The sequence below is a fragment of the Leptidea sinapis genome, chromosome 4 (assembly GCF_905404315.1).
Source record: "Leptidea sinapis chromosome 4, ilLepSina1.1, whole genome shotgun sequence".
Taxonomy (NCBI): domain Eukaryota; kingdom Metazoa; phylum Arthropoda; class Insecta; order Lepidoptera; family Pieridae; genus Leptidea; species Leptidea sinapis.
Window position 1 is genome coordinate 2,866,095 of NC_066268.1, and position 20,538 is coordinate 2,886,632.

Sequence of the window (20,538 nt, forward strand, 5' to 3'; positions counted from 1 at the left end):
AACAAGCATTTGACCGAGTTTGGCATAAGGGCTTGCTATATAAGATTAAAATACTCCTCCCATACCAATACTTTACTCTGATCAAATCATATTTAATAGGATATTTCAAATTAAAGAAGATCAAAGCACATCCAGATTTCACCAGATATTGGCAGGAGTGCCCTAGGGCTCCGTTTTGGATCCAGTCCTATACGATATGTACACATGATCTACCCCATAGCAACGAAGTGACAGTGGCTAGGTTCCCAGATGACACGGCAATTCTAGCTCGTAGTATATGTCCTATGTCGATGTTGGGACGGAACTCCAGACTGTCACTAGAAAATAAATTGCTTATATATAAGACCATCTTGAGGCCAATATGGATATATGGAATTCAACTGTGGGGTTCGGCAAGTGACTCCAATATCAGTAAAATACAAAAATGTCGGAACTACATCCTGAGACAAATCTCAAATGCACCATGGTTATATCAACACAGTTAAAGAGGATATAAGGAACACCAAAATTATTTACAAAAACAAACTGGCCCACCCAAACCAACTTGCTGTGCAATTAACTCTTCCTGAGGCAATGCGCAGGCTGAAAATATGACATTATACTAGGTAGCTTAGTACTAGTAATATAGAGGAATTCCTAATGAGGAAGTTACTGTTAGGGAAGATAATAATATGGTTATTATAATGTTGCCCCACTTCCATTAACATTAATGGAAGGTGGAAAAACGGCACATTCTGCACTAAATTTGCCATTAAATGTAGCTGAACAAGAATTCCCAGTCTGTAATATCACAAAATTTTCTGTACGTGGCCAAATTTTAATAAGATGCAAACTTATAATATGGGATGAGTGCACAATGGCTCATCGAAAATCACTGGAAGCGCTGGATAGAACATTACAGGATCTTCGGAAAAATACAAAACTAGTGGGAGATGCTTTATTGCTACTATCAGGGGATTTTAGACTAACTTTACCAGTTATTCCAAAATCAACACCAGCTGACGAAATAAATGCATGTTTAAAGCGATCAATTTTTTGGAACAATGTTGAAAAGTTATCACTGACAGAAAATATGCGAGCGTTAATTACTGGAGATCCAAAGGCACAAGAGTTTGCCGACAATCTTTTGAAAATTGGGAATGGCACCTACCCACTAGATCCACAGTCTGGTAAAATAATTTTAACTGAAGAGATATGTCATGTGGTAGACACCGAAGAACACCTTATAGACAAAATTTATCCATCCATACAACAAAATTATTTAAATAAAACATGGTTGTCTGAGCGAAAAATTTTGGTTACAAAAAATGATGCAGTAAAACGAATAAATGAAAAAATACAGGAAATGATACCGGGAGAGGAAAAAATCTATAAATCAATAGATACAATGATGAATCAAGATGAAAGTTTAAACTTTCCAACGGAATTTTTAAATTCATTAAACCCACCTGGTATGCCTTCTCATGAATTAAAGCTAAAAATTGGATCACCAGTCATATTAATGCGAAATCTTAATACGCCAAAATTGTGCAATGGTACAAGATTATGCGTAAAACAAATTTTGAACAACATCATTGAGGCAGAAGTTCTCACTGGCAAAGAAAAAGGAAACTTGGTTTTTATACCAAGAATTCCAATAATTTCGAATGATTTACCATTCTACCAACGGTTACAATTTCCTGTACGATTTGCTTATAGTATGACTATCAATAAGGCGCAAGGTCAGACGTTCCGATTTTGTGGAGTTAATTTAAAAGAATCCTGTTTTTCACATGGTCAACTCTATGTAGCTTTTTCACGCGTAGGACAGAAAGAAAATTTATTTGTTTATGCACCAGAATGCAAAACTGTAAACGTAGTATATAAGAATGTATTTCAATAAAAATGTTTAGGATATCAGTTAATGTTAGATGATAAGAGATATTAATGTCAACTTAGTCGTAAGATTTTAATGTAAAAATAAGTAAAATCAATAAATTAATAAGAAAAAAGAAAATGTGTCTTTTATGTGAAAAAATTGTGAATAAAAAGTAGTGATAGATTATTAACATTAAAAAATAAGTATACAATTAAAAATGACCCAGCGAAGCGGGTATTCATAGCTAGTTATCAATAAATGCAGAATATGACTCTTTGGATTTGGTACCCTATGCAACACAATACCTATGAGTAAACTGGTCTTTGCTAAAGCTTATTTTGTACATGGTTCATACTTCATAGGTACAACCAGTACCTACTCGACTTCCTACAGTTCTACAATAGGCACCTAGCACTTGTACCTATAATAATAATTGTTATGGTATGAGGCATGAGCACTTTGCGTGCAGCCAAAGACTGATTTTAAGTTCAAATTTAAATTATAAATATTAATGAGTAGTTATGTACCTACCTACCTACGTACAATAGCATACTTCTTTACCTACCTTTCTATATCCTTTAAATAAATTGAGATAAATAGGTATATTATTGCATCAGTAAGATTTTCAATAAATGCAGTACCTATATTAGGAATTACTAGATTAGATTTGGTAGTAAGTCCACATACCCATATAACTAATTCTGAGTTTAAATAAAGGGAAAGTAAAAAACTTAATTAATCATAACTGTTCCAAGTAATAAATCTTAGAGCATCTAGATGGCGCTTATCACCAATATGTGTGTTATAAACTTAACACTGATTTTGGTGTCATACTGCATACATAACAGAACATAATATGAATATCTCTTTAATATAGCCTTTTATTTAATTAAGATCCAATTTTAATAAAACGTTTTTTTTTTATTTATTGGATTATTGTTGGGCTTGGACGCCGGCCTCTATCTAAATGTCTGGCCACGAATCTATGGATTTATGATGTTTCCGTAGAAAAGTAGTTACTTTTGAACCGACTTCAAAAAGTAGGAGGTAGGTACCTACTTTCAAAAAGATAATTTAAACATTACGTTTATTTCTTAATTCGATTGGTATTTTGTTAATGTATTTACACCGATTACGCTGAGATTTATGAAATATTTAGTCCCCTAAAAATTTGGCCCAGTAGTTTTTATTTTATGATCATTAAGTTTACGTGGATGGTGTAATTTTAGTTTTATGTACAGCTTTTTTTGAAGTTTTCATTTAGGTTGATTGGCATTATTAGATAAATGTTATAGTTTACCTGAAGTAACATAGAAGATCCTAATATAGAAAACCTATTACAGACACTAAAAAGAAAAAAAAAACCGACTTCAAAAGCGACTAAAATAACTTCATAAAGATTTAATTTTTGTACACCTCTTCTACAAACCTAATTCCCTCAATATTAATATAATACTATTATGTGTATGTGCTACCTATTCATAGGTTTGAAGTCTTTACAATGAAAAGGTTATTTCTGTACTTTCATTCGCGTATCGGGACAGCAAGCATGTTGATTGAGTCGCTCTCTTTAACTGTAGGGATTAATAATTTAGTGTTGTTCCCATATGCACTGCGAGCACTGCACAGTGCTATCACTAGAAAAATTCGTTCCGTTATGGACTGCCAGTATGCTGCCGCAGTACCCTAGGAAAATATATGACGTCATAAATCGTCGCCATATTCTACTGTGATCTGTAAGCAGTGGCGTTTTCGAAATTCGAGGTAAGATACTCGCAGTACTTTGATCACGTGATCAGTCAAAACCACTCACGGGCCTAACGTTTTAACGCCAAATATTTTTAGCTTGACAGTACTCCAACAACAGTTTTTTTAATGAAATAGAAAACTTTAATACACTCATTTGAATGCTGCGTCAAAAATGCGGATGATAGTATACGGGATTGCGTTCCGTTTTAAATAGTAACCAGTATAACTAACTATCAAGGAACGGCTTCACAGTATACTAAATTGACGTCACACTGTACAGTGTGACGGTACCTACCTCCTACTTTTTGAAGTCGGTTCAAAAGAAACGACTTTTCTACGGAAACATAAATCCATAGATTCGTGGCCAGACAGATAAGAGGCCGGCGTCCAAGCCCAACAATAATCCAATAAAGTTTTATTAAAATTGGATCTTAATTAAATAAAAGGCTATTTAGAGAGATATTCATATTATGTTCTGTTATGTATGCAGTATGACACCAAAATCAGTGTTAAGTTTATAACACACATATTGGTGATAAGCGCCATCTAGATGCTCTAAGATTTATTACTTGGAACAGTTATGATTAATTTTTTTACTTTCCCTTTATTTAAACTCAGAATTAGTTATATGGGTATGTGGACTTACTACCAAATCTAATCTAGTAATTCCTAATATAGGTACTGCATTTATTGAAAATTTTACTGATGCAATAATATACCTATTTATCTCAATTTATTTAAAGGATATAGGTAGGTAGATACCTTGGTAGGTAAAGAAATATGCTGTTGTACGTAGGTAGGTAGGTACATAACTACTCATCAATATTTATAATTTAAATTTGAACTTAAAATCAGTCTTTGGTACTGGGTGTACCTATGAAGTATGGAACCATGCACAAAATAAGCTTTAGCAAAGACCGGTTTACTCGTAGGTATTGTGTTGCATAGGGTACCAAATCCAAAAAGTTCTGCAACTAAATTTGCATTAATAAACAGGGGATAAGAATTAAACAAGAAATATGGTGTAATACTCATTTTTAATATAATGGAATTTTGAACTTAAATCAGTCTTTGGCTGTACAACACCAGCACACAAATAAAATCACAAAAAACCATCAGGTTATTTAGGCGGGACAGTTTAATCTACTTCCTCCATACGTGACGCATCATCAGCATCACCTTCTAGTGGGGGTACTTCTCCAGCTGCAACTTCCTCAGCCTGTATAGGTTCGTCCTCATCAATTCCAAGACCCAGTTTGATCATTCTGTAGATACGAGAAGCATGGACCTGAGGCTCATCAAGTGTGAAACCAGAAGATAATAATGCAGTCTCATAGAGCAAAATGACTAAATCTTTAACAGCTTTATCATTCTTGTCAGCTTCCGCCTTCTGCCTTAATGTCTCAACAATAGAGTGATCTGGATTGATTTCAAGGTGTTTCTTTGCAGCCATATAACCCATAGTTGAAGTATCCCTGAGTGCTTGAGCCTTCATGATACGTTCCATGTTTGCCGACCATCCATATTGGGCAGTGACAATACAGCATGGAGATTCAACAAGCCTGTTTGAAACTACAACTTTCTCTACTTTGTTGTCTAAGATGTTCTTCATTACTTTGCAAAGGCCCTCAAATTTGACTTTGTCTTCCTCCCGCTTCTTCTTTTCCTCCTCATCCTCTGGCAGTTCAAGTCCCTCCTTGGTGACTGATACCAGAGACTTGCCATCATATTCCTTCAACTGTTGTACAACATACTCATCAATAGGTTCAGTCATGTAGACAACTTCATATCCACGCTTCTTGACCCTTTCAACAAATGAAGAGTTGGCTACCTGGTCTTTATTTTCACCAGTGATATAGTAGATGTGTTTTTGGTTCTCCTTCATTCTTGAGACATACTCCTTAAAGGAACATGACTCATCTCCTGAGGCAGATGTATTGTAGCGCAGTAAGTCAGCTAATTTAGATCTATTCTGAGAATCTTCATGAATACCAAGCTTGAGGTTCTTGCTAAACTGTTCGTAGTACTTCTTATAGTTCTCTTTGTCTTCAGCAAGTTCTTCAAATAATTCTAAGCATTTCTTAACCAAATTCTTTCTAATTACCTTTAGAATCTTATTCTGTTGTAACATCTCACGGGAAATGTTAAGTGGCAAATCTTCGCTGTCTACCACTCCCTTGATGAAGTTCAAGTACTCGGGGATAAGGTCCTCACAGTTGTCCATGATAAATACTCTGCGAACATACAGCTTAATGTTGTTTTTGCGTTTCTTGTTCTCAAACAGGTCAAATGGAGCACGTCGTGGAACAAATAATAGTGCTCTGAACTCAAGCTGGCCCTCTACTGAGAAGTGTTTCACAGCCAAATGATCTTCCCAGTCATTTGTAAGGGATTTGTAGAAATCACCATACTCTTCCTGTGTAATGTCATCAGCATTGCGGGTCCAGATAGGCTTTGTTTTGTTTAATTCCTCATCCTCTGAGTACTTCTCCTTGATAGTTTTCTTCTTCTTTTTCTTGTCTTTGTTGTCTTCTTCACCATCTTCACCTACATCCTCAATCTTCGGTTTCTCATCATCGTTTTCATCCTCTTTCTTCTCCTCCTCTGCTTCATCGTCCGACAGTTCCTTCTCACGCTCCTTTTCAACGACAAGTTTGATCGGATAACCAATAAATTGAGAATGTTTCTTGACTACCTCTTTGATTTTATTTTCTTCCATGAACTCTGCTAGGTCCTCTTTAACGTGGAGAACGATTTTAGTACCACGACCAAGTGGCTCCGAAGTGTCGGCTCGGACTGTGAAAGAACCGCCCGCTGAAGACTCCCACACGTACTGCTCATCATCATTGTGCTTGGAATGTACGGTCACGCGGTCAGCGACCAAATAACACGAGTAGAAACCTACACCGAACTGACCAATCATACTTATATCAGCACCGGCCTGTAGAGCTTCCATGAACGCCTTTGTACCCGATTTAGCAATAGTACCCAGGTTGTTGACTAGATCTGCCTTGGTCATACCAATACCAGTGTCGATGATGGTCAATGTGCCCTCGCTCTTGTTGGGAATAATCTTTATGTACAATTCCTTACCGCTGTCCAATTTTGACGGGTCGGTCAAAGACTCGTATCGGATTTTGTCTAAGGCATCTGATGAATTCGAAATTAACTCACGAAGGAAGATTTCTTTGTTGGAGTAAAAGGTGTTGATGATCAATGACATAAGTTGGGCGATCTCCGCCTGAAAGGCAAAGGTCTCCACCTCGCCCGATTGGGTCTCCATCTTTTCCGGCATGATCGTCTTAAAACACACTTGTCTTCACAAACTATGAGGATTACTTCTGCTTCACAGTAATTTATAACGATAATGCGTGGTTTGAATTAGTACAACACGTGGTTAAATTTCGCAGCGAACCGCACTCGACTTATCACTTCGCTTGTATTTCACAAATAACGAAGCTTCGAAATTCAAACGCGCTTTTATAGACTCCTGCTGAGAGCGACATCTGTGTATGGATAGAAATTTCTAGACTATCTGACGCTTATAAGTCAGAGAATCTCAACCTTTTTTCGTTAACCTGCACCGTCATCACTTTATTTTATCTAATCACCTTAACACATCTAACTTTAAAAATGTAATTTACTTATTATAAAATAAACTACGGTTGGTGGTTACTACAAAATAAAACGACACGTGAAAAAACGTTATGGCCCAGCTGTGATTAAATACAAAAATATTAGGATTTACACATATTTTCACAACTAATTTAATGCATTAATTTTTATTTTGAATGTATACAATTTTATGTGTTTTTGCATATGCAATAAAGGATTATATCTTGAGTTGAGCTTGAAAAATTTCATTAGTAAGTGAATTTATCAAATTTACTAGCTATTTTACATTCATAAAAAGGCTTGGAATGTGGGTATATATTCTAATTATACCCTGTTCCTAAAGAAGGAAAATACGGTTATGGTTTAAGAAGTTTTTGAAATAATGTCTATTCTTCTTTTTGACAAAATGTTTGCCTCGTAGGAAAGAGCTTTATATTATGTTTTTCGAAGTATAGTATACTATACGTAACTTTTAATAGAAAGAAGGTGATCACTACGATCACTAAGACTTATTGAGCTATCTTATCTTTTTGTCCACATTTCACTTTGTTCAATAAATGTGAGATCATAATTTTAAAGAGTATAGTAAAAAGCCAGTGGAGGCTCCTTTGCACGGGATGCCGGCTAGATTATGGGTACCACAACGGCGCCTATTTCTGCCGTGAAGCAGTAATGTGTAAGCATTACTGTGTTTCGGTCTGAAGGGCACCGTAGCTAGTGTAATTACTGGGCAAATAAGACTTAACATCTTATGTCTCAAGGTGACGAGCGCAATTGTAGTGCCACTCAGTTTTTGGGTTTTTCAAGAATCCTGAAAGGCACTGCATTGTAATGGGCAGAGCGTATCAATTACCATCAGTTGAGCGTCCTGCTCGTCTCGTTCCGTATTGGCATAAAAAAAAATACATCTAGACGTATGTCTCTTAAGTCTGTCTTCTGTAAGTCTCCTGCTGTTAGACATCCGAACAAAAGAGGCCAGGGATATTAGTGTGCGTGAATTGCACAGAATAGAGGTTAGTTCTACACTTAACTATTTTTCGAAGTTTTTACAGCTGTCATAGTAGTCTATCTAGACGTATAAATGATATAGGGTGATAGTGTAATTTTAATCTTATTAACAAAGTAAACACTTTGGTAATTCGACCTTCAATTATATATGTAATTAAAATTATTATAATTTGTTTACGCGCATTTAAAAGACTTGTTATATTACTATAACATTAGAAGACGAAGAAAATGTTGAGCATCTATGAACAAACTTAGTAGTACCGCTATCGTCCGCTAGGTGTTACGGAGCGCAATTCACTAAATACGAACAAAAGTTCTAGAACTCTCTCGAATGTTCTAGAAAGAGTCAAATAACACTGCAAATAAGCTGTTGTGATACTTTTTAGTTATTAATATAAAAAGGAAAGAAGTAAAAACTTTAAAATAGATATATGAAAACTAATAGTTCATTCAAAAATCGGCAATTTAACTCAATTTTATCGATGGTTCTAGAACATTCTGTTGGTTTCCGGTAATAAGTTCTGCTTTTAGCCACCAGTGTCGCTAGGTATATCCGCAAGGAGCATCTTATCCCCCTCTTCCACGCCCCTCAGCCTTCCCCTCGCTTTGTTACATGCGGTTACCGCGTTTCTAGATGTTTTCTACAATTTTATTGATTTTAAGATTTTTCAACGCTTTCGTTATTATGATCATTAACGATCATAAATCATAGAATACAAAAAGAACATTCTGTATTCTGAGCAATAAACAGAGTTCAATAAAAATAAAAATAGATTAACAAATCTTTCTAAGAACCTACTACTACCTAGATACCTAATTCATCTTATAAAATAATAGGTATATTACACCTAATCAAAGGAAATCTCTTAAAACAGACAAAAATGAATTGCTAGGTAGGTACCTAACGTCATATTCGTTGAACTAGGTACCTACCTAGTAATAGTAATAATAAAATATAGATAGGTACGACTTAATTAGCTAATACCTATTATAGAAACTAGTTTTATTAAATAGCTACTACGTACTACCTACGTACTTAAATTAAAAAAAAATATAGATACCTACATACCTACCTAGTTACTTAAATTATTTAATAAGTACTTACTAATCTAATAAAATACATATCATTTTTTTTTAGTCTGGGTGTCTTTTAGCATAATATAGGTAGGCATACATGTGCTAGGTATAATTATATTATATTCTTTGATATAGGTACCTAGACCTCATCCAACTTTGTCGCTGTTCTTTTTATTTACTCATGGTCATGTGGTTCTATTCCATAAATATAAACAATATAATATTATGTCTTTTCAATGTCGTCCATTTTCATACTTATTCTTGGATTGGTACGGTACCTAATTGGCATTTTTGTACGTACCTACTTAACTATAGTCTATAAGATGCCTACCAACTTTAAAAATTATTTTTGACCACCAATTAATACTACTTACCTACTTATCCAACAATCGCTTAATTAAGTAGGTACCTGGGTACATTATTCTCTTTGCCATTGTCATCAACACTGCATTGCCGATGAACACCCTCGCTCGGAGTGGCGATAGAATTTCCAACAATGCCAACTACCTATAAAGTATAATTATTTTATGCCTTTTTAGTTATACCTACTAATTATATTTTGTTTAGTAATTTTAAACGTTTTTTAATAATATTTATTATACTATATAATATATATAGGTATACCTGTTAAGGTCTTTTTTCCACTCTTCCTTTAGTAACGCCATGTGGCACCTATACTGCGTGAATCAGAAAGGGTATCCCTTCAATGGTTTATGGTACGTTATTTGGGTCATATGCAATAGTGTCAAGCTCGCGAATTTCCAATTGGAATAATTGTTAAATTGTTATCATAAAATATCTCCACCATTTATGGACTGAATTGTAAAGTTTTCGTTCGAAAGGGTACCTATACCGTATAGCTACAAAAAAATGAGATATGATAATGGAATCTATTATTATTGAGGGAACTCTTCAATATTAATAGATATTAAAGATCACAGAAAATATGGGCACTGGAAGTTAGAACTTTTTATGGTGACAATTATATTATGTACAATAAAAAGTAAAAAAAAATGTAAAAAATTAAACTATTTTAAAACATGGTAGGTAGGTACTGCAATTACTTCAAAAAAAATTGCTAGATTTTGACATTTATCTAAACTTATATCATACTAGCTGACCCAGCTAACGTTGTATTGCCGATATTAAAATCGCGATACAAAAGTAACTGTTGATCGTAGATGGGTGAAAATTTGAAGTTGTATGTATTTTTTAATGCTGACTCATAATCCAACAAATTAAAAAAAATGTCAAATAAATTTCAAAAAAAAAAAATTCGTGTGGACCACCCTTAACATTTAGGGGTATGAAAAATAGATGTTGGCCGATTCTCAGACCTACTCAATATGCTCACAAAATTTCATGAGAATCGTTCAAGCCGTTTCGGAGGAGTACGGGAACGAACATTTTATATATGACACGATAATTTTATATATAAGATAATATAATATTATAAAGAGGAAACATTTGCGTTTTTGTTTGTATGTTTGTAATGTTTTCACACAAAAACTACTGAACCGATTTTAAATTTTTTTGAACTCATAGAAAGCTTTAATATTTTTTATATATTTTTCGAATTTTCTAGGTTATCGTCGAGACAGAATTTTGAATTGCGACTTGATTCAATTATTATAATTAAAAACAAACATGATTCACAAATTATTCTAAATTAGCACGCGCTATTTATATTTATTTAAAAATTGAGCCGATTCATTATTTCAATAAATTTATTTTGTTATTTTATGGTTACCATTGCATCGTGCCTATTTCTAGATTGAATTTGCATCGATGTTTGATACAAAATGTCTCGCGTTTGCCTTATTTTCTTATAATTTTGATACTGCTCATTATGTTTAGTATTGCCTGATGTATGTTCAGGCGAAAATCCAGAGTGATTCGACTGCCAGGTTCTTAGTTAATGAATTTGCAAATCAACACAAGTTTCTCATGTGACCAAATAAGGCGCTAATTCCTCATGTTTAAATATGGCGCCAAATTCCAAAAGATTGATGATAGAACAAAAAAATGCTCTACAGTATTATAGAACAATATCAATATCTACGAAGTTTCTTTACATTTTAAAATTTGATATAATTGCCGACCAGTGCCGACAATAAGCAGACCATATTATTCATACCTTTGTATTAATCCTTATCTCATTAAATGATATTTTATTAAAGACCGTTTCAATACCAATGATATTTAAAAGTAATAATCTTTTAATACTATGATATCATTGTTCAATACCTGAAAAATACTAATTTAAATTATTAAAATCGTTTATTCCATTCAAAAGATTTATCGAAATGTCAATCTAAAGAAAAGAATGCAATAATAAAATAAATAAGTGAAATAAAACTTTTATGTTAATAAAATTAAATCTATAGTCCGACTTAGTAGACTTTCTACTAACACGAGATCGGTATCTACACGAGTAAAACCGTGGGGCACTGCTAGTCCAAAAATAATTATGGCTACACTAAAGCTCATTCGTAGTATTTCCGCTTGATACTAGATGGCACTTTTCTTTTATTATCTTCAAAATTTCTTGAACCATATTCAGGTAGCGCTATGGTGCGGTAGGCCTGCGAATTGGCTATGAAAGAGTGTTTCCACTTGATACTAGATGGCGCTGTTTCAATTGTTCGAAATTTCTTGAACATTCCAGCCTTTTCACGAACCTAGTTGCAGCTACTACGGCGCGCTTGCGTAACCTACCCATATAAAAGTGGTTGACTACAGCCACACAGCCGTCAATTCATTAAGAATCGAGAGCGCTGAACGAGTCGCGAGATAGATATCTTCAAAATTTTTTGAACCATATTCAGGTAGCGCTATGGTGCGGTAGGCCTGCGAATTGGCTATGAAAGACTGTTTCCACTTGATACTAGATGGCGCTGTTTCAATTGTTCGAAATTTCTTGAACATTCCAGCCTTTTCACGAACCTAGTTGCAGCTACTACGGCGCGCTTGCGTAACCTACCCATATAAAAGTGGTTGACTACAGCCACACAGCCGTCAATTCATTAAGAATCGAGAGCGCTGAACGAGTCGCGAGATAGAATTCCTACTTTAAAGTTATTTTCGGATTTATTTCATTGTACTGTACAGAGAAATGGCGTTGTTACCATATATTGCGGATCTATTAAGACCTAGGCGACCGCGTGATTTGACACAATATACTGATTTAATTACGGACTTGATAGTTGATCATTCAGGTCCGAAATATTTGGGTCCTTGGCTTAAATTATCAACATTGCAACCCGATATTGGATCTACTATAAAATCCGACAAAGACAAATTTCAAATAAATCTGGATGTCCAACATTTTTCGCCTGAAGAAATCTCGGTAAAGACCGTTGACAACTACATTGTTGTAGAAGGCAAACATGAGGAGAAGAAGGACGAACATGGATATGTATCTCGTCAGTTCAAGCGTCGCTATCAAATACCAGATGGTTGTAAACCAGAAACAGTAGAATCTAAGCTTTCATCTGATGGTGTGTTAACAATTTTGATGCCAAAAGTGTCTGAAGGGAAAGACGAAAGAGTTGTGCCTATTACACACACCGGGCCTGTGAGAAGGAAGGGACAGGATGAAGAAACTGTTGAAAACGGTCCAGAAGAAGGGAAAACCCCAGCAAAAAAGAAGAGACGTTAATTCCGAAAGAATAGTCTATGCTTCAACTTAGTTAAGTGCCTCGAATTAGATGATTTTTGTGTAAGACTGAAAAGCATTTGTATTTTAAGTACAATAAACTATTTTCATATTTTGTTGTATATAATATTTATTTACTTACCTTTATATTATTTACCTACCTCGAAATAGCAATAGCATAGCAATCATTTATCATAAGCAGAGGGGGCAGACAAGAGGCAGACATTCAAAAATTAAATTCCCATAAAAAAATTACATAGTTTGGCCCACGGACGAGTAAAAAAAGGACTCCGCGCCGTGATATTAAGCATGTGAAGCACCGTTATGCTAGTGTGTGTTCGGTTACGGGGGATACTAGTTACACCATTTTTTCTCCCGTGAATAATTGGCATTTTTTACATATTTCATTGAGACGCAAACTGATCTGTCACAGACGATGACAATTATCATAATAGACGCCTAATGCCTATCGGCCTGTAGTAGTGTGTGTGCGTAGGGCTATCTATTTACACGTTAATCGGCTTGTTTTGGTACTACACTGTTATGTAAGGTGACACGGAGTCCTTATTTTTTTACTAGTCCGTGAGTTTGACCCAGTAGTTTTCATTTTATGAAGATTTTTTATGAAAAGATATCATCAATGATGTAATTGTTGTTTGTGTACAGCTTTTTTAGTTTTAATTCCGGTTGATTATGTACTATTATTAACTGACACTTAAAAGTAAAAAAAAAAAAAAACTATGTTTAAAAAACCTGACTTCAAAAACTGAAAAGTATCATATAACTAAAAATTTAATACACCTCTCAAGGAAACCTTTACCTTTACTATTATAAATACTATTATTTGTATGTGTTACATATTGATAGCTTTGAAGTCGGTGCCAAGCCAAATGTAATAGTAGGTACCTACACTCGCCACGCGTGACTGAGCGGGATAGTTGTTTTGTTCTAGACTCGGCGGACAGACACGCGTGGCCAGACAACCTTAATATGTAATTACAGTAAGTAAGCTGTTTATAATATTAAGTTTTATTTCGTTTTGGGCTTGGCACCGACTTAAAACCTAGCAATAGGTAGCACATACATATTTTGATACTTTTCAGTTTTTGAAGTCGGTTTTTTTAAATGTAGTATTTTTATGTATGTGCATGTTCTTTAGCTGACATTTTTTGTATAGTGTTTTCACAATTCACATGGTACTCGTTTTGTCAGGGGTTAAATGCGCGCCGTCCTGTTTGAGTTCTATACACAGAGTACCGTATATTATTAAAACTGAAAGTTCTATATTTGTCGAAGATGGACGTAGAAACAGTTTTAACGGTGATTTTACCGACGGCAGAAACGACGCGACAGAATATGGAGATATTGGCTCCACCCAATTTTGTCACACAGGCTGACTGAAAGCCAGTACATTATTTTGTATCCTAAATTAAGGGAATTTGAGCCCAAATTCTTAAACTACTTCAGAATGTCCACAAGTTTTTTGATGGCTTACTGACTCTCATAAACGATGATCTCGGAGTAGATGTTTTTATTATAGCATTTCACCAGAAGAAAAACTTATAATTACATTTAGGTAATTTTTTTAATAATCAAAATTATCTATAAATCAAGTAAATTAAATCAACTTGTTTAGGAGAAACTTTTAAGTACTTAAATGATATTTTTTTAAAGAAAAATACAAAATACTTACCCGCAAAATAACTCTAACTCTGCTGTTATTGTAACTGTGTTTTTACATTTTGTATTTATTTAAATATGTTAAGTTAGGAATTGTGCTTTGAATCACGATATTTACTGCTCTGTGATTGGACAATGTGAGGAAGACATTATCCAAGCAATTACTCTTTTAAATTCCGAAAGCCGTCACAAAAGGCACACTGCATCATTATTAAAGATATTTTTGTCATAAATAAAATATAAAAACAAAATTTTATGAACGATGCGTTACTCGAACCAACGACTTCTGTTCCGTGCCGGTGCTCTAACCAAGCATGGAACGGTTAGCTCAGAGGTCGTGGGTTCGAGTCCCGCATCGTTCAAAAAATTTTGTTTTTATATTTTATTTATGACAAAAATATCTTTAAATATTTTTAAAATCATAACAAATTGTTTATTTTTCTCATGTTGTAAATGAACTGAATTCACTTTTTTGATAAGTTATACCTAAGCACTTCAATTTGAAATTTTCTTCAGCTGACATTGACAATAATTACAAATTTTGTATTTGTAGAATATGGGTACCACAGCGGCACCTTTTTCTGCTTTGAAGTAGAAATGTGTAAGCAATTTGTGTTTGGGTCTGAAGGGCGAATCTTAAATCAAAAATGTATTATCTAATAAAGATAATTCTAATAGGCTCCTATTAAGAAATTGTTCTGTACTAATAAATTTAGTCAAATATGGATATCTTGGCCATCCTCGTATTAATAATAGGTTGGGAATGGAATGGGGGGGGGGAGTTATTAGGTTTTTCGTTAGATTGATTTTGTAAATTCTTTATTCATAATTAACATACATCAAACATAGGTAAACCACTTATGTACATTATCTTAAATGCTTAACTAACGTATAGGCTCGCCCCCTTATTCATAATGATCCGCTAACTTTAAACAGCCGCTAAGGAGTGTTTTTTCTCATTCTGACTTAGATCAATAGAAGAAAAGAGAGTGAGAATTAGCAATGCTTTAAGTTAGCAGACTCTTATGAATAAGGGGGTAAGTATTTACAGGCGCCTATTAAAATTTACATTCAGAACAAACAACTGTTACGATTTAAACATAAATACTTTATTTATTGTAATCGTAATATTATAATACGACATACTAGGTTGGTGTATTCGTTTGTTGGAGGGTAGTTGTGAAAAAATATAACTAGCTAACTGCTAGTCATTCGGCTCGGGGAAACAATACGAAGTGATGGGGCAATTTGTACGTTAAGGGTTTTCGTAAGGAATTTCTCAGTAGCAGCCCGGAGTTGAGAAATGTGGAGCTTCGCCCCCTATTATGTGGTAGTTCCAGTCAAATCAGGTGGTCTCTTGTCATTTAATGATTGGGCAACAGCTGGCATTCATAGGAGTAGACAAAGGCTATATGAACTGTATCGTGAGAGATGATTATATAATCATCAAAAAATACTCTAAATTATTTAAAAGTGTTTGTTCTATAATTGCAAAGTCTATGCATTTCGTTTAAGTGGTGCGTGTAATAGAAGTAACATACTCTATCAATTAATTGAATTAAAAATAGTAAAAAAGCAATAAAGTGTAGTATAAGTGTCGAAAACTTATAACTTATAGTCTAAATACTGATATTATTTGCAAAGTCTAATATTAAAGAGATAAAGGAAATTTAAGTAAATTAAAAAATGCCATACAATCATTACATGTGATGTGAATAACATGAGTGTCGTGATACAATGAGTGACTATGGAATATAATTGTAAGTATTGTTTGCTGATGATACTTCACTTATTTTTAAAGTGAAGCGACGTGCGGATATTGATGACGAGGTAAACAATGCACTCTCAAAGATAGTGCGTTGGTTTGAGACGAATAATCTGCACTTAAACATTAAAAAAACAAAGTGTTTACGGTTCATTACACCAAACACAGCGGAGGTACAAACCAACATACTTATAAATGACCAGAGGTTGGAAGTTGTGGACACTACGGTCTTCTTGGGTATCACGTTAGATAAAAAGCTTCAGTGGGGTCCACATATTGCCCATCTAGCAGATAGACTCAGCTCTGCGGCATATGCAGTTAGAAAGACTAGAGAGTACACGAATGTTGTGACCGCTAGATTAGTGTACTTCAGTTATTTTCACAGCATCATGACGTACGGTATATTACTATGGGGTCATGCTACTGACATTGATATAGTGTTTGCTCTGCAAAAGAGAGCTGTTCGTGCTATATATCAGCTTGGTTATAGACAGTCTCTCAAAGAAAAATTTAAAGAAATAATATTATGACTGTTCATTGTCAGTACATTTATGAAAATTTAATATATGTTCACAAAAATCGTCACCTTTTTGCTCTTAATAGTGATTTTCATTATTATAACACTAGAAATAAGGGATTGCTTGTAACTAGTTCTAGTAGGCTTCATAAGATACATAATAGCTTTAAGGGTAAATGTATACACTTCTATAATAAAGTCCCAGCCACTGTTCAGGCATTATCTATAAATAAATTTAAATGTTTTATAAAAAAAATGGCTCTGTCGTAAATCCTATTACTCCACTGCTGAATATCTAAATGATCGGACAGCCTGGGACTAGATTGTGATTATTTTATAGCGATAGAAATGACTGTTCAATATTGTATATTTTTATTGAAAAGAGCGCAAAAAAAGAATGCTAGGAGAGTTTCTTGCGCCGCTTCTTCTCTCTCAGAGCGCCATTTGTTTCCGAAGCAGTAGTAGTATCTAGTAGTATAAGAAATGACATCAAAAAGAATTCTAAATAAATGCCTTTTATGCCTTTTAGTATTCAAATAATAAATAGTATAACACACATAATAAATAGTACTATTTACCCCAGACACAAAAGTGAGGTGCAATATTAATTTCATTATAAATATTTATTTACTTACTTTAAATTAAACCATAAACTAATAGTCAATATAAGGTTTTCTAACATTTTTGTGTTAAAGTGACGGTGAATGTAAATTTAAGTAAAATAATAACAATATACCCAGACATATTTATATTGGGAATAGAATTGGACATTTCAACCTACTAGTTTAGACGTAGATAGCACAACGGTATTGAACAAGCTTCCGGAGTCAAAAGTATCGAGTTCGAATCTTGTACTCAAAATTTTTTTTTAAATTAGATTTAGTTTTTCCTTTCATTTAAGAAAAATAAAATACCAAACACTGTTAAGCTCACTTTAGCACTTGAAATTTTATCAACATGGCTTCTCACTCACATAAGTTGTCAATAAGTTTTTGAAGGAGAAAACTTTCTTGTTTTAAGTGTAAGGAATTGTACCACTTTGTCTGTGTTAGCCTAGATGAGAATCTCCTGACTCCTAAAAGAAGTTTATCGTGGAAATGCCCTAGCTGTGTAATGCAGGTTCCAAAAGGAATAAAAAATGATAATACTCCTATCCGCAATGTAACTACAAGTAGAGGCAATAAAAGACAAGCCGTTAGTTACCCTCCGGTCGATTATTAGCCGTGATAAGATTCTAACGCGTGAAGATGTCAGTGGGATCGTTTAGGAAATAATGCAAAAACAATTTAATGACATGTTGTCTAAATTGAATAGTACTCTGAATGAGGCATTCAATACAAAACTAAAACCTATTCTAAATGAAATATCAGAAATTATTAAATCTATGGAGCATATGAATGAACAATTTGAGGAAGTCCTTAAGCAACATAAAAACACCTAAGAGGCTTTGGAAACGCTGAAAATTGAAAACCTAAACCTAAAAACAACAGTTTCTGATCTTAATGTTAGAATGAACCATCTGGAGCAACATTCCCGAGCTAAAAATATAGAATTACAATGTGTACCTGAGAAAAAACACTAAAACTTAATTAACATTGTCACTGAAATAGGGAAGGTTATAAAAAGCGACATAAATGAAAAACATATTGTAAACTGCAAAAGGGTTGCCAAGCTACAACGTGATACAAGTCGCCCAAGGTCAATAATTGTAGAATTAACTCATTCTAGACTACGTGATGAAATGTTTGCAGGCATTATAAAATTCAATAAAACGAACCCTAACAATAAATTAAATAGTAGCCTTATTGGAATCACCGAGGTGCAATCTATGATATACGCTGCAGAACATCTATCCCCTGCTAATAAATCTCCACATGCTGCTACCAGATTAAAAGCTAAGCAGATGCAATACAATTTTACATGGGTCAGTAATGGGCGTATTTATGTACGCAAAAATGATGAGCTTATATATGGATAAGAGATACTAGCTTCTTAGACAAAATTATTTAAGTTTTTCTATTGTTATTGTTATTTTTATTTTTTTATATCTTTATAAGTCATGTATCACTAGTTTTTATTTCAGTAAAATTCTGTAATTTAAAGATTTAGTATCAGAATGTCCCAGGCTTGCGTACAAAAACACATAGCTTCTATACTCAAATTTCTTGTAACGATTACGATATTGTAATATTGGTTGAAAGATGGCTCAATGACAGTATTTTATCACATGAGCTATTTGACGATAGGTACACGATATACAGAAGAGATCGAGAAAGGGGTAATTTTTATAATAGAAAAGAGGGTGGGGGTGTTTTAATAGCTGTACAAAATAAATATAGGTCGAAACGCATGCGTTGTTGGGAAAGTAAAGTCAGGATATCTGCGTCTCCCTCGATTTTCCTGAATCTAAATCTCAAAACCGATTGATTCTGTATGCCGTATACTTACCACCACCAATTAATCACAATATACTTGATCATTGTTTAGATAAATGGAATTCTGTATGTGAAAATAACTCTAACATTGTCACAGTGGGTGACTTCAATTTGAGTTGTGTAAATTGGTCATTAATCAGAGAAAATAAAGTTTGCTATATTGTTCCGAGTTTGGGTCGGCATTTGGTTGACTTTACTTATTTATATAAGCTTAAGCAAGCCAATGATGTTGTCAATGAAACAGGTAAAATCTTAGACTTAGTGTTAACAAATATTGATTGTGAAGTTTCCAAGTCATTTAATCAATTAAGTAGTGTTGATTCTTACCATCCCCCGTTGGAAATTGTACTATCGCTGATAAAATAAAGTAACCTTGATTATATGCAAAATATTCTAAAACCAAACTTTCACAGAGCTGATTATGAATCTGTTAACAAATACTTGCAAGACCAGCAATGGGATGATATATTTAAGGAAGCTGAGGTTGTAAACACTATGCTAGCACACTTTTATAGTATTTTACAAGAGACTATTCGTAAATTTGTGTCCTTTACACTGAAACATAAGAAAAATAAGTTCCCCCCCTGGTTTAGTCGTAGTCTCATCAAGTCTCTTAAAGAGAAATATAGTATTAGGTGGAGCTATAAATTATATAATAATCCTATGGATGCTATAGCTTTGAAAATTGTCAGTGATCGCGTTAGTAATTTTGCAATGATGAATTACAATATATATACTAATAATATCGAACAAGGAATTGTTAGAAATAGTAAGTTATTTTGGTCATTTACTAAACAAAAAGGGGATGATTTGAGCTTGTACCCGGCTAAGATACAGAAACGTCCGAAGGCATCTCGATTTGCAACTTATTTGCAAAATAATTTTCTCTTGCACTTAATTCTAACAATCAAACTAATACCTCTGTAGTTGAATCTTCCGCATATATAAAACACCTTAGTGATAACAGTATTTCTTGTACCATGACTAGTGAGGAGGTACTAAACCTTTAAAAGGGTATTGATCCCAATAAGGGTGCAGGTCCACATTTTATCGCATCTTGTGCTTCAGCTCTAGCTGTACCATTATGTTCCATTTTTAATAAATCACTGGTCTCTGGCACTTGTCCGGATAAATGGAAATTAGTTATAGTGGTACCTGTACATAAATCAGGAAGTA

The 20,538-nt window shown here is 34.0% G+C and overlaps 2 protein-coding genes across 2 annotated transcripts; one reads left to right on the top strand and one right to left on the bottom strand.

The window, feature by feature from the left end:
• Window positions 1-4,625: 4,625 nt before the first annotated feature.
• On the bottom strand, window positions 4,626-7,073 carry LOC126979710 (heat shock protein 83). The gene has a single exon (XM_050829179.1). The coding sequence runs from the start codon at window positions 6,900-6,902 to the stop codon at window positions 4,746-4,748; it is 2,157 nt and encodes a 718-aa protein (XP_050685136.1). The 5' UTR covers window positions 6,903-7,073; the 3' UTR covers window positions 4,626-4,745.
• Window positions 7,074-12,259: 5,186 nt separating this feature from the next.
• LOC126979830 (protein lethal(2)essential for life-like) lies at window positions 12,260-13,092 on the top strand. The gene has a single exon (XM_050829391.1). The coding sequence runs from the start codon at window positions 12,423-12,425 to the stop codon at window positions 12,966-12,968; it is 546 nt and encodes a 181-aa protein (XP_050685348.1). The 5' UTR covers window positions 12,260-12,422; the 3' UTR covers window positions 12,969-13,092.
• Window positions 13,093-20,538: the final 7,446 nt, after the last annotated feature.